This window comes from Amblyomma maculatum, chromosome 2 (assembly GCF_055883805.1).
Source record: "Amblyomma maculatum isolate TAMU_Amacu chromosome 2, ASM5588380v1, whole genome shotgun sequence".
In the NCBI taxonomy this organism is placed as follows: domain Eukaryota; kingdom Metazoa; phylum Arthropoda; class Arachnida; order Ixodida; family Ixodidae; genus Amblyomma; species Amblyomma maculatum.
Window position 1 is genome coordinate 190,403,916 of NC_139345.1, and position 15,854 is coordinate 190,419,769.

A 15,854-nucleotide genomic window follows, 5' to 3' on the forward strand; every position below is an offset into this window, starting at 1 on the left:
AATTGCAACAATAGCTTATGGATATCGCTTGAACTGGTGTGCAGCGGCTTGCTATCAGAGATGCGAATGTTAAAGCGATTTGCTATACTTTGCATGTCGGCGTTAGGAAGACTTGCCGGTTGAAATCGTCCAGCGCCATGCCTCACGTCACCTTTCATATACCGTATGCAGCGTGGAGGCTTTGAACTACAGACATACACACAGTTGTACGCTCTGTCTTTTCAACAGGTGGTGGACAGCCATACCAGGGAAACATTGGAACCATTTCAGCAGGGAGAAATTTGCGTCAGAAGCCCAACTAATTTCGTTGGCTACCTGAGACGGCCAAAGGAAACTGCTGATATGTACGAAGATGGCTTCATACGAACTGGTGCGTTGGCTTTTCTTAGTTTGTGCTTCGCTGGCGCCAGAGCCGCCATTATTTGATGTCGCCTAGTCTGTGTCGACCTGTCTGAAGCAGCTGGATGGAGTTGCTAACTTGGCCACCACTCTTCAGGCAAGAATCGACCTTACCTGGACCTCTGATCCCAACCAAGACTAGCGTGGCATTAAACGTTCCCTCATACGGCGTTGTTAAAGCGGGGCTTAAAATGCATATTCGGTTGCCTTGTGCATAATATGTTAGATAACGGATTTCGTCATAGACTGCATATCGGTCTGAAGCATTTGACAGAAAACTGTCAACTTCAGCTGCTCTTTTGAGACGACAGTTGAGCCCCCTTGAAATTCCTTGATGGAGTTGCTAGTAGGCTACGCAGGCTCAATCAGACAGCTTGTTTAAAGCAGGGCTTTATATCTTCATTGTGTTGTCTTACAGAAAACGAGGTAGATTATAACTGCAATAAAATGAGCATGCGTGATCCGAAACCGAAAGGTAAGGATAATAATAATAGCGCACCTAATACCGCTGTCAAACAAACACTTTCTATTCTCAATAATCTAGGTGTTCGCATTCAACGTAATGCAGATCGAGGGTGTCCTATGACAACTTTCAAAAGTAATCGAGCGCGAGCTCAAAGCCGCTTTCTCAAGCGCTCTCGACGTTTCAAGCACTTTCTAAAGCGGGCGTTGGTCGACGCCCTCATCATCATCGAACTCTAAATATAAAAACCAATTATTGCAATAAAACCTCCAATATTAACACATAGCTGTATTAAAACATGATTGAACAACATCGGAATATTGTGCTTGTATATATTAAGGTAGTTTAAAAACCTCGACACCACCCAGTGCACTCGAACGAATCTTCTCAATCGTTATTCAAACGCCCGTGTAGCACCGGATGCTTCATTCATTCTTGAAACCCTCACTGCAGATCGAGCTCGATCAGGATCGAAAGTGACAGATGTATCCCTCTTTTTTCACCTAATCATGCCAATTTAGCTGTGATTTGTTTGAACGCTTCCTCTTTGGAGTTCGAAGCATGGAATCCGAACACCACGGTGGCGCGGCCTATTCACGACAAAACCTGTAACTTCACTATTTTATTCCGTAGCAAGCGCGAAGAGGACAGCTGTACAAGACTGGGAGAACTCAGAATATGCTTGCGCCTTTGTGGAAGAAGTACGGTTGTGAAAAATGAAGGAGCAGTTTGGGTGAGCCAGAATGACGAAAGCGAAGAAAATGGCTGATCCGACACTTAAGGCTGGTTCACATGCAAGCGATTGAGCGAACTGAGCGGCGAGCGGCAGCGACAAGAGCGAAAAATTCCCAACGAACTACGTCGCTCGAGCCGCTGCGACAGCTTGGAACAGGTTTTTGCCTCGCCGCGGCAGAAATCGCTAGCGTTTTCGCTTGCATGTGAGCCAGGCTTTAGGCTGCATACCCTTGAAGGTTAACATTGTCCTATGGATGCTACGCATTGCTGCTAAGTCCTGATTAGTCGCTGGTTGGTATTTTCGAAACGTATTGATAAGTGCTAGAACAAATAAGTGCTAGGAAGAATTGTTGACTATAGAGTAGTCTTGATTTCAACTACGCGTTGCTGTAATGTAGTATAGGGTTACTGTCTACACTTAGCATCATGGCATCAGACCTCTAAACTGTCACACTGAATGAGCGCTTCTTTGTTGTGTAGAAGCGATTCGCCGTGTACCCAAATCAAAGGGATTAAGTTTGGTTCCTCTTGTCCCCCTTTTCTAGCGAAAGGAGTTTTCTCTCTAAGAGGCACTTGGCGATTTCGTTTCGCTGAGCCACCTGCTCTCTGTTGGGCATCAGCACTTTGCAGCACCACAAGGCTGTTCACATTCCTGCTCGACCGTTTGAATCAGTTTCTGACATCATACAACCCGCCATCTACATAGAGCCCGTGGCATGTCACCTTCAGCCTGCCAGGCCACCTGCAAACTCTGCTGCGTTGTTCCATGATTGTTCAAAACACTGATGCCGTCACAATGTTTGCGACCTATTCCTTTTCGTTCTGCTCTATTTTCTTCTCTGTCTGCACGAGGCAGCAGCGGTGGCGGAGCTACAGAGCCAGTATCAGGCCCGTGCATTTTCTTTTCCTTCGTCTTACAGCCACAACAACAGGTAAGTAGCCGCCAAGTAGCTGCTTGAGATTCTCCTGAGGCGAGGAAACAGCCGAGCTGTTGATACTACACTCTTTTGCTGTGAATCTGTCGACTTGAGATGCCCTGTATATTCTTAAAACTTCTCACCCGTCCTCTTGAGTAGAATATTTTTTCTCAGTAAACATCACCCTGTCTTACTGAACAAAACATTCCGTAAGTCATCACAGCTAAAACCTATCAAGACGGAGGATGAGGAACGGTACATACCTATTAACGTTGCCGAAACAACGAGCCTTCTCTTCAAGCATTTCGTCGCTCACGACAGCGCCATTCGCGCGCACATTCCCAAACTACATTAACAAGGCTGACTCCATTTCTTCGAACTGCGCTGGGCGCTGTCAGACTGTGGCTGACGCTGTGATGCCGACGTTGAGCCATTTATCGGAGTCCTGTAGTATCCATGCTACCGTCGACCTGGCGAGGCTGAGGCCTAATTTACCTTGGGCCCAGTCCCTCACTGCTTGGATTGACTGAGATGGCTTCTGCCGCTTGTATTTACAGATTGCTTGCTTCGCGCCAACCTTCAGCTCTGTTCTTTTGCGTTTTAACTCCCGCCATGCAAAAAGCCAGACTCAAGTTGAGGGTTACAGGCTCCTGATGCTTTGCACTTTTTACCTAGTTAACCTTTTTGTCTTTCTGTTCTTCTGATTCTCTCTTTTTTGCCTTGTACTGTTTCCGTAGGGAAGCGAAGGAGTCAAGTTGGCAAGCTGCTATGCAGAAGGCTATGGAAATCTCATTTTCCTGGTGCCGTTTCTATGTGCTCCTATGAAACAAACACGGCAAGCTGAAGTACAGTTTAGAACGATGGCTAGCCGACTACGAAGAACTCAGACCTTGTAAAGGCCGCATCGTTAACTGAAAGCGAAGCCGAAATGCGGACCGCCTGGGGCGCAAAATGTGGCAGTTTGGCAGCGGAACAGAGACGAAAACCAGGAGCATGAGAGGGAAGCGCGTCCAGGACGGGACTCCCGGTCCCATTTGTGTGCTCGTCGCCTTTCTTTTGTCGCTCTACTTTGAGAGTGTGTCTTAACTCTGACCGAAAAGCGCTAAAGGGCTTAGTGTGCTTTGGGAAACAAAACTGCAGTTCCCGCCGCCACTTTAGGCACTTGTCTTTCTTCCTGTCATTTCTTGCGCTTTTACCGGCCTCTCTATTCACGTTCTGCAGAATTTATTGCAACCACATGCTGCTGTTTTCCCGACTGCGGCCACTCGTTGCGGCACTTCTGCTGCACCTAAAAATCTCCTGGTTCCCCCCTTTTGGGGTCTTTGTTACATAGCTGACCCTCGGTTTGTTGTGGACGTTCCTCTGCGCTCTTGCGCTCCCCCCCCCCCCCTTTTTCCCCTTCTCCTAAAACGGTGACGCGCCCGCTTTGGTTCTTTCCAACTCCACAGTACTCGTTCAGGCATCCAGCCGTATCGGCTGTAATGTAGGTTCGCGGGCGGCGCTTCCTTTTTTAACTTGAGTTCGGATTTCTCTGTTTTTTTCAAGCACTGTCCATATTAACGGGACAAGAATACATGGGCTCAAGTTGGCAGTGTGCATTCTTTTCCTGTCCATTGTCCAGACAGCGAGTTTCCATATTAACGAGGCATAAACACATTGTAAAAGTTTCGTCCCTAGAAAAACTGTCCATAATTCGAGTCGTCCATATTAACGGGGCGCGACTGTACATAAATATACAGCGAGAGGTCCCATGATACAAGACCGCAGGTTGGACTTCCCATGGTAATAGATTTCAATAGGCAATTTAAAGAATAATAATATTGTACGAAAAATTGTATTAATTATGATGCAAAAATGAAAATAAATAACGAGATACACAGTAAAAAGTGCATTGCCGACAGATTTAGATACAAAAATAGGGGTACAAAAAAAGCATTTACGAATTGCGCGACAGAAAAGATAAATAACGTACAAATCACAAATTAAGAAGAACAACTTTTAATTTCAACTTGAACAAAGAAAGCGTATTAGTTTGCTTGATGATGAAATTCAAAGAATTCTAAAATGATATAACTAACCTTAGGTAGTAGAAAATTATAACGTAGAGCGAGCAGCGTAAAGGTGTTTTTGATCGTATCGGGAGGAAAAATGCTAAGCGGGAGCTGATGGTAAAGAATCATAAAGAATAGAATACTGATATTATAAAGAGCCGAGAGGGGTAGAACATTTAAATCCATGAACAAAATGTGCGATGGTGACATTCGAGGGGAGGAGGTTATGATGCGTATGGCTTGCTTTTGCAGTTTAAATAATGACCAAAAATCAACATGATAGGCCTTGCACCAGGATTAAATGCCGTAGTTTAAGCGGCTGTGGACGAATGCGTAGTAAAGTGATAGCAGCGTGTGGATTTAGAAATAGAATCGGGCTTCTATTAGTGCGCGCAACCGATATGAAATTTTCTTGCAAGTTTCCGCTTATGATAACGGAGTTTTAGGTGAGGGTCAATAACAACGTCTAAAAACGAAATTCGGTGTTGCGACGCAATGGCAGTAGAATTGAAGTCGAAAACCGCCATAGCGAAATCTCGAGAATACGAAATTCTCGCCGCAACGAAATATTTCCGAGATCCCGGCAAATGCCCATAGGGGCCAATGTATTTCGTATCTCTCGGTAACGAAACATTTTTGTACCGCAATCCCACGATAACGAAATTTGCTGCAGCGTCGGTCCGCATACTGTCTCCCATATTATGAATAACAGCGTCAAAAAAGCACTCAAATTGAGCAAACTGCAATAGCGCGCTTGCGTGGCTACAGCGAGAGCATTGGCGCCTGGCAACCTTGCAGCCGGAACAACTTTAAAAACTTTAGCCACCGTGAGCCGGTGCTAGCCACCATGTGATCGGTTCCGCGTGGTTGTTTATCTCGGAGGCTATGTTCATGGAAGGCAGCCTCGCAGCGACACCATCAGGGGGCGACACTAGATCATGTGTTCGTTGTGTGTGGTGGCGGTGTGTATGAGCAGCAGTCCGCACGTTTGCGTTTGAGATGTCTCCGCCAGCCAAAAAAACCAAGATTTTTGTCTCTGCAAGAGAAGGCTGCCGTCATTGCTCAAGCAGAAAAAGGCAGGAAAAAAAATGGATATCGCCGACGAGTACGGGATTGCGTGCAGCTCACTGTCGACAATTTTGAAAAGCAAGGCAGCCATTCTTGGTGCGCTTGAGAATGGTGCTCGAGCACAGCATAAAACAGTGACGGCTGCGGTGTTCGCGGACGTTGACAAGGCGGTGTTTGTTTCAAGCATGCGGGCTTCGCCCCCACCCAGCAGACATCATGCGTGGACGAGTCGCCAAATGAAAGCGTGCTTGAAGAGACACTTCACGATGACTGTGCTGCCAGTGCAGTGCCACAATCGCTGGCCAACGCATGGGGTGCACTTTGTGCTGTGGACACCTATGTTGTTCCAGATGGCCTCAGTGTCGATAATTTCGTTCGCGCTGATGACGACGTAGTTGTCCATGAAGAAATGACCGATGAGGCTATCATCGTGTGCGAAACTGACGACACCTAGGACCAAAGTCCACAACATGGAGAGACGGTAAACCCGAGGAATGTGTTGGACGCCTTTGACACGATCCGGTCGTTCTTAGGCGCACACAACGACGACGTGGCAATGGATCACTTCTTGCAGTGTGAGAATAGAACCATGAAGTTGCTGCAAGGCAAACTAAGCTGACTGACTTTTGGCAATAAATTTTCTTTTTGCGGGCTGTTTTCTATCTTTTCTGTCTCATTTTCGCGGCACCGAAATTCTCGCGAAAGCGAATTTTTGTGCTGTCCCCGGCGATTTCGTTATTGCGGGTTTCGATAGTAATGGCGAAACGCGCAATTGCTTTTGAGGGGGATGGAAAACTTGAAATTTAGATCTAGTCTTAGTGACATTCACAGTCAGGCGGTTATTGTGGCACCAATGCTCAAGAGAATTATTGTCATTTTGAAGGCTAGATATGAGCTGGTAAATGTCATGGTGCGATATTCATTGTAGAGTCATCTGCGTATAATATACTATTACAATGCCTAAAACAGAATCGCAAATCGGTAATATAGAGCAGAAAAAATACAGGGCATAGAATAGAACCCTGCGGAGGCCCTTTGTTTGTGCAAAAAGTGTTCTGTATATTGTTAAATAAAACTTTGAAATCTATGGAAAGCACCGCTAAGAAAGAGCAAAAGGGCTTTCTGCTTTGTCCTCGAATTCTTGAGTGCGGGCGTATCAGCAATCTCACAGCGCTGTATAAGACAGTTCGTTTTCTGTTTTTAATTATTGTATAAAATTTAGTTTGAAAACACCGCAAAATCTGTATGGCCACTGGCTCAAAAGACCTTTTCAGGCATATCGGAGTAACCGGCGTTTGGTTTGTCTTCATTTCTTTTACGGTCGAGAGACCTTGAAAGGCCTATATGAGTCCCCACGTAATAATATAACATACCACGAGTTTCCGCGACCACTTTCAACACTTCAAAAAAATATAGAGTGCGAAAAATAAAATAAGCACAACTACCGAAACAATATCTCAGCCGCGGTATACGTAACTTATAAAAATAGTTTACCATATTGGTATGTAACTAGATAAAACATAGCACTTACCTATTATTCACACGATTGAGCGGTTATTGCTAACAATTAATTCAAATAATGTTGAAGTGGATGCCATTACAGTTTTTATTTCAAACAAACACCCTTTTTCTAAAGCCTTCACAAAGCTTTGTGAAAATAGAACGTCCGCTTTTGATATTTTGAAGTTGCCTTGACACCGAATTTGAAATGTCCGCAATAACATGACCTGCCATGCGCTTTCGCTGCAATTTTAACCATGCAATTTTCAACGGCTTGTCGATTTCCTTGCACTAAGCGGTAAACGAAAACTGTTCTTTGAGTGCCACAGAAGGGCGGAAACTTTAAGCAGGAGAGTGTATTCACTGCAATATATTTAGCATTGGACATTCCCTAATTGGACATTAGGTTTTTGCAAAAAAGGAATTTTGTCTTCCTATACTCCTTTAGAAAATTGGTGTTCAGTTAGAAACTGAGATGGCAGTGTCTTGTAACGGCTTCGAAATACTCATTGCAAATAAGCCCCCATCTAAGCTACGGAAATTTACTTAGTGAGTTCTTGTTATTTAGCCATGTAATAAGAAAGTTTGTTCAAAAATTTGCATCGCCCTTGCTGTGAGTATGCGGTTAGAAAAATGTTCTGTATTTCGAACTCCCTATTTTTAGTAAACTGTTCGCTGAAACCGCTATTGTGTACTGGGATACTCACAAGCAACATCAATTTTTTCTGATCAGTGCCCAAATCAGTCCTCACGAGCAAGCACAGAACATGCCGTGTGACTTACAGAACATGTTAGTCTACTTATTGCCACTACACGAAGATTATGGATCATAGATGCACTAGGGCGAATATATACTGTGAGAGGCCCTCGTTGAAGAGGTAGTCGACAGACAAAAAGCCATAAGCAGTAGGTGGTCTATGTTGACGTATGTAGGGGATCAAAAATTACAGCAGAAAATACTTTCTGATGTCTACGCTGAAGCTATTATCTGCATAATTAAGCCCAATGCTCTCGTGCGTACTCTTTTCTTTGCCTAATTGTCAGCTACAGTCACTACTGTTCTATCGATGAGAAAGGTAATTTTCTGTTAAACATACATCGTCCGTCGTAAGCGGAGCAATTCAATTCTACCGAAATTAAAAGAATAAAAAGGACACCCTTCTATTAAACCGAGAGAGCTAGAACTCATTAATATTCAAAGTGCTTTAGAGTGCGTTGTACCCAGATGTGAACGCAGGAGCCTAAAGTATAGATAGCAGCGATAATTTGTTGATACAATGTGCGAGAAGACAAATGCCTGGGTATGGATGGTTCGCTCCTTGGCGCTTAGCCGAAATCCCCTCTGAACCCTACAATTTGTATTAGTATGATACCATTGAAAATCGACTCTGTTTCAGGAAGGATGGGAAGACATCTGTTCCTTCAAATCTACGAAGCGTAATGCAAGTTATGCCAAAATCATAAATAAGGCTTAAGATTAGCCCGCCATACCCTAGCGACATCTCATTGATACCAGTCGACAATACCGCTGCAAAAGACGCAAGCGAGTAATTTTACGATCTTTGCCACCCAGGTGACATGGGCTACTACTCTCCCGACGGTCGTATCTTCGTGTGCGGCCGATTGAAAGAGCTAATCAAGTGCATGGACCAGCAGGTGGCGCCCGCTGAACTGGAAGAGCTGTTGGTCCCCGACGACGAAGTGCGCCATGCGGTCGTCGTCGGAGTGCCGCACCCACATTTCGGAGAAGCCGCCAGAGCGTTCATTGTATCCCGGCGACGCCTTCAACCAGGAAGCCTCGAAGAGCAGGAAGAGGCCAGCAGGCTGCAAGACCTCGTGGCTGGTGAGGACGCGCAACCGTAGCAGATCATCGTCATCATCATCATCATCATCAGCCTGATTATACCCACTGCAGGGCGAAGGCCTCTCCCATATTCCTCCACTTAACACGGTTTTGTGCTAGCTGCATCCACTTGACCCCTGCGAACTTCTTAATCTCATCCGCCCACCTAACTTTCTGCCGCCCCCCTGCTACGCTTTCCTTCCCTTGGAATCCAGTTTGTTACCCTCAGCGACCATCGATTATCCTCTCTTCGTACTACATGTCCTGCCCATGTCCATTTCTTCTTCTTAATTCTTCTTCTTTCTTCTTCTTAACCGTAGCAGATCAAACAGTGAAAACTTTGCTTCTGGACAGCTAGCTCAAACACAGATAGAAATGAACGTTGCCTTCAAAAGATCTTAAATAACGGTCTTGCTTGATAGCGAAATTAAAAAAAGGACGTCTGCAGTGGTCTAATACACTGAAATATCTTGTTTTCATCAGCTTATAATGTTACGCTGCTCATCGCATTTCGGTTTTCATCAAAATAACGAATTTCAGACTGGAATTAAGGACATAACTATGGTGTAGCTACTGCTCCCTCTCGACTTGCGATATCAAAGCAACGGAAGCCCGTAATACCCTGGATGGTGACTATATCATGCACATAGCAGGATGCTGCATGAAATCGTTATCCCAGGGTGCACAATACAATGTGTTATATGAAACTGTGCAGCACGTGCTATGTTTTCAGGTCTCCTGAATGTTTTCTTGCTGTATTACTGTCGCTTTGCGCCGTGTGCATTTATTTACTAAAACTCTATTCCAAGCATATATTTTATATGAACAGCTGCTTTTAAAGAATTTGAATAATCAAAGCCTAGCCTCCTCTGTCCGGCTCAGTGTAATTTCGTCTAACGAAAGCGAAGGTATAGATTTCAAATAAACGGTGTATACTAATGTTTTTACTTAATGCACTGTTTTTTCTGCGCATCGCCGGAAATATTTTCTTCAAAACATCAGTCCACCTGTTTTGAACTCAGGTTGTTTTAGGTAAGCAGTAAAACTTACCACATAGAATCCGGCCATTTCAGGCCTGTGTCAAACTTTCATGCGAATATCCCTGGAACCATCTCAAACAAATCAACTTAGAAATTCTAAAACAGCGCATAAAACACATACAGGAAAATTAAACGGAAGACGGGACACTAAAGCTGATGCCCAAATTTAATATAAAAGAGAAAAACTTAAATGTGGCAAGCTTACCGCCACAAGGGCCTTTTTTTTTTTTTTGCAGTTGTGGATACTCAACTTTATTACGAAACATGCGCCTGCTTAGCCGGAGCGGAGATAAAGGCTTGGGGAGGCTACTGAAGCAGCCTGTGATAGCCATTGTGGATAAGAAGTTCAGTTTCTAGTTAGGATCTGGGCGATCTACTTATTCTCCTTCTTGTTTGCTGTTGCCGTGGTTCGCTGCCTGGGTGTTTGCACATCTTACCGCCGACGCTTTGTATATCTTTGCTGAAAGGCCGAAAGCCTACTTTCATTTTACAAACAAGCACACGAAACCGACGCTGTGTTCGTTCTCAGGAGATTGGTCCCTACGCGAAGTCCGTTGATGACGTGCAGCACTGACTGCGGTGCCCTATTAGAACTCCAAGTGGTTTTGGTTCACTTCATGTACAGTAATCAGCATCGATGCTTGTTACAAAGAAAAACCAGTATATTTGCCAATCCTGTATTTGTCACTTTTGAAGCGACGAAACAAAGTAATTTTTCTGTGAAGGCACGGTAGGACACGTAGTTTTGAATTTAACACCATAGTCAATGCGACGCGTTAACAGCTGACGTCCCATTTTCACCTAGTTTTTTGCGGGTCGAAACTGCTCAAGTTCCATATCACGCGTTAAAAAGCACCGGATTTGATCATGCTGCGGGGTGTTACGAAATTAGTCTTTCTTCATTTAGGAAAATTATATTGCACTTTGTTTTCAACGGCCTAAACTCACAGCACCGGACAGAGACAATTAAAATGTTATTAGAGAGATTTATTTCCTTCGTTTTGCATAGAAGGGCGTTGCAGAAACCTGTCTCTTTGGCTGAGAGGTTTTTTCTGCAAAATATTTTTTTTTTGTATATTGAACTACATATATTTTCGAAATTTTTTAAAGTGTTCTTTCCCATACCCTGTAGATATCATTGGCATGCGTTCTCGTCTCCTCACATATCCTCCTTAATAGCACCACTACACTCAAATCTCGCAGTCTTTAATCAATGATGCCCCTTTTATTCCACCTTTCTCTCTGCATCTCGTAATGAATTTACTTAAAAAATGAATATAAGCTTAAGAAATATACAGATGTTTAAAATATATATTTTCTTTTAGTTTAGTAGCGTGTTACGGATATTATTAGTGACTAGTGATATAACTTCTTTGCCAACATGCGTTCACAAATAGGCAACCACAAAGGCACTGGCAACAAACGGGCGATGTACAAAAGTTACTTTATAACTTCATCACGCATTAAAGTAATATATTCATGTATTTTGCCGTATTCACGAATTTCTGTTCGGATCGCTGCCCACAGGTTGCAGCTCGCATTTACCGAGTTAAAATGTGTGCTTTATTTAAGAGGCTCTCATACGCCATCAAGTGTCCCTGAAATCAATGCCTGTTTCTTTTCAGCCCAGTTGGCTTACCACAAACACCTACACGGCGGCGTGGAGTTCCTAGACAGCATCCCCCACTCGGTAAATGGCAAAGACTTGCGCAATGTTCTAAAGCAGGCCTACATTCGCCAGCACATGACTGCCACCGACCAGTGCAATAGAACCTAAATGAATTGTTTTTACGCCTTCATCGCAGCGCTTAGTGGAATCTTTGACGTCTGCCATAAGCTACACGCGATAGATATGTACTTACGGTGCTAATCAGAACTTGTGCGTAACGCTATTACAAAGTTTTTAAGCGGTGGCTAAAGAATTTCAGACAGGCAATAAATTTTCAGCGACAGCATTTTTAGTTACAAGCACATCAGAACGTTAGTTTTTTACTTTTTGTACATCTTTAGGAATGACATTGTAAACACTGCAACTTGTATTCTGCGTGTGCACGTGCAACTAGTCTGCTCCAAAAATATGGACGAACTTTTTTTGTTTCTGAACCTGCCCCAAATACGTCATGGTGCTGCACGCCCAGGATTACTAGTGGCAAACTAAATGTTTGAGCCAGCCTATTTGTTTTCTGTTACTGTGAAACCCTGTGTTTGTAAGAGCAGGATGCATTCTACGAATCACTTTATGCAGATGGTAGGAAATGTACGCAGTCAGTATCGATATATCCCAGCCTCTCACTGAGCGTTATCCTATTTTTTCAAGAAGGCATCTGCTGAAAAACTGCTCGGATTTCATTCACGAACCCGCCTAAGCGCCAACGTTCCAGACAGTGGCGGGAAAAAGACAGTTCTGCCACAGCACGGCGTCGATTCCCAGATAGCAGCCGCTCCCGTCAGGATTGCAAGTGTGGGATCGACAGTATAATCAGCCTGCTGAAAGGTGGCTACCTGGGATTGTGGTTCAAGCGAACGGCCGACATTTGTTCAGTGGTACCGAGGGAAGCAACGGTATGTGGATCAAGGGCGACCGCAGTCCAGATGAAAATGGAGATGCCATTTCCACCCGGAAATGCAGTTTTCCAGCTGGAAACGAATAATGTCTAGCTGGAAAATTGCAGCTCATGTTTGTCTAAATGCAAATTGCATTTTCCAACTGGCAAACAAAAGATTTCAACTCTAGAATGTCCTAGTTGGAATCTTTCTAGCTGGACGTTATCCCAGCTAGAAACGGAATTTTCCAGCCGCAACTGTTTCTGCTGGAATTTATCCAGCTGGAAAATTGGAAGTGCGACTAAGAAAGGTAATAACCAATCCACAAAGGAGACCTATGAGCAAAATATAAAGACACTCTGGATGGTTTCTTTGATAACTCCGTATTATACAGGACGCAAAAACACGATATGTAGATCCACTGCTGTCAATTTGAAGGAAGTGGGACAACCCTGAAGGGCACAAAGGGCTAAGAAGACAGACAAAATAGGTACATGAAGGTGATAACTTTATTTGTGCATTTGTAAGTCAAGGAATACTAATCAAGCTTTACAAAATGGTAAGAAAAATTATAGATATAATCATATATGCAATGCAATACCAATGTTCTTTTGGCTCTGAAATCGGACAAAACAGTTTATACATGCAATAAAAGTGCATCCTGAACATATTAATCACACAAAGGAGCGCGAACGGGTCAGGAAACAAAAAGCCATTCTACAGAAAGGCTGCGCATTTGAACCTAGTAAGGTTGTTCAAATTGCCAAGCAGCAGGAACAAATACGAATGATATTCGTCAAGTCCAGTTATCATAGGCTTTATTGTTAAATTAGCCAACCATATTATAAACTTTCAATCTCAGAATCATTCAAATCCTAGGGCCTCTACTCTGGATTAATCCTGTCATGGTGGTGCAATGGTTAGGGCACTAGAGTACTTTTTCCAAGCATCTGGCACCAAACCTCGGCCGTGGCAGTCGCTTTTTGATGGAGCCAAAAAACTGGATATCTGCGTGCTGTTTGATATCAGCGCACATTACGTTACCTCAAGTAGCTGAAATTGAAGTGAGTGGCTGAGCCCTCCACTACTGCATCTGTCATAGCCTAAGTAACTTTGGGAAGGTAAACCCAATAAACTAAGCCACCAACCAATAAATTTTGAATTAACACCTTGCAAGACTATAACATGATTAGCAGCTTACCACTATTACTAGAGGAAAGTGTATAAAAATTGCATCCTACGGTACTAATATACGGGCATGAAACATGAAGGTTAACGAAAAGTTTTACTTAAGCTAAGTACAACGTAAAAGGCCATGGAACCGAAAATGGTAGCTGCAACATTAAGAAATAGGAAGCGTGAAGACTGGGTTAGAGAAATAACTCTCGTTACTGACATGCTAGTCGAAATTTGGCTGAGTAAATGAACATAGGCAGGACATCTAGTTCGAAGACCGGATAACCGATGGTCTCTAAGAGGAACCAAGTGGATTCCATTGGAAGGTAAACGTAGCAGGGGGCGGTAGAAAATTAGGTGGGTGGATGAGATTAAGAAATTCGCAGGGTCAAGTGGATGCAGCTAGCACAGGACCGGGTTAATTGCAGGACAATAGGAGAGGCCGTCGTCCTCCAGTGGACATAGTCCGGCTGATATAAAAAGTAAAACACACCTTTCATTCTTTGTTGTACATTTACCTGAACTATTTACAACTGTAGATAAAGAAGCAATACAACAATCTACCTGCTTGCTTCAGAAATACTCCTCGTCGTCAATAGAATAAAAAATACAACGACGTGCATTTAATTTATTTTGAACAGCCTCTCTTGGCCCAGCTTTCTTGCAGCCTTTATGCGGTTCCCCAAATAGCACACAGTACGCCTTACTGGGGCCTATATGATCAAGTTGGACTGGAACAACTACACTAACGCCCATGAGGACCCACTTTAGGGATCTAAGCTGCCCCTGCTTTTCCCATTTCGGCATCATATGGGCGTGGCAACTGCTAACTGAGTACATATTCCTATATCTGGCCCCCAAGGGCGCCTCTTGAGGAACTATAGGGTGAATGCAAAGCAAATTTGGGCTTTATGTTTAATAAGCCTGTGCTAACCTAAATAGGGCTGCCCATTCAAAAGCTCAATAGGTCCCGCATGGTGCGCGGCAGGGTTAAAAACGGGCATGCCCGCACGTTGCCTACGTGGGACCCTTGAGGTGTATTCGAACCGGACGGATCTATGGGCTCCATGCAGAAAACTCCTGGACTTTCCCAAATGGGACTACCCACCAAAAAAACTTCAGTGTGGCCTTTGGCGGGGCCCAAAAGTGCTCATACCAGCTTCTGCCTACATCGGTCTCTTTTGGGGCACATTAAGATATCCGATATAAATGTGGGCCTAAAGCAAATAGAAGATGGGGCTAGCCCGAATCGTTCTGCCCACTCAAAAGCAGAATAGGTCCGGCATGGTCGTGGCCAGGCTGAAATGCGCGCATGCCTTCACGCTGTCAAGCCGGGTCTTTTTAGGTTACTTGCGTGCAAATGCAACTTCAATTCGTCATCTATGCGGTAAAAATAAGATGAACCCAACTGGGGCAGCACATGGAGGGCCGCAGCGGGCCCAAAATTGCCCGTATGCGGACTTACAACTTCGAAACTTCCCCATCCTCCCATTAAGGGTGCCATTTAATTTATGCAATTCGCATTGTTACGTGGTGACAAGCAAAGAGATGGCACAAACTGGCTACAGGGTGAACGATGATTTTATGTCTGGCCTAGCGCGAGGGCACCTCTCGCGGCACTGCCGATCTTCTTCGCAACACTTCCCGGGCCACCTAGCGATCGTCCCGATCGTTTCGTTAAGGTCGGTGGTGACGTGATGGTGTAGATGTTCATGAAAAGATAGAGAATGATGCGCTTGCCACCACAATGACGATGAACACGATGATGCTTGGGTGATCCGCCTCCCCGGGAGCCGTTCAACCGTCCGGTACCAGAGTCCATGGGACCAATGGCTCGAGGTCGCCACGAGCGGCTGGGCGGGGGTTGCGTGTACATGTCCAGTTCCTTTGGGTCTTTCGGGTTATTCGGGTCCTTCGTCTCGGTTCTGGTTGGTCTGTCTGCTCTTCTTGTCTTCAGATCCGGGCTGGGGGCTGGGCAGTGGTAGTTGGTAGCGTCTGGGCTGGAAGGGCTGGGGCAAAGTTGCTCAGCGATGTCCCTGGGCCGTCGGTCGATGTTCCCTGGCTTACAGATGGCGACGATTTTCCAAGGAAAGGATGGAATGACGTACGCCACATCTC

General features: G+C 44.6%; 1 protein-coding gene across 1 annotated transcript in view; it reads left to right on the plus strand.

Annotated features, from left to right (window-relative positions):
* Window positions 1-12,290, plus strand: part of LOC146200760 (luciferin 4-monooxygenase-like) — a 73,582-nt gene extending 61,292 nt beyond the window's left edge. The window contains exons 8-10 of the mRNA XM_084592974.1: window positions 229-370; window positions 8,707-8,976; window positions 11,642-12,290. Coding sequence (XP_084449100.1) covers window positions 229-370; window positions 8,707-8,976; window positions 11,642-11,793 — 564 coding nt within the window. The 3' untranslated portion in view covers window positions 11,794-12,290. The remainder of the gene's footprint in view (window positions 1-228; window positions 371-8,706; window positions 8,977-11,641) is intronic.
* The last annotated feature ends 3,564 nt before the right edge of the window (window positions 12,291-15,854 follow it).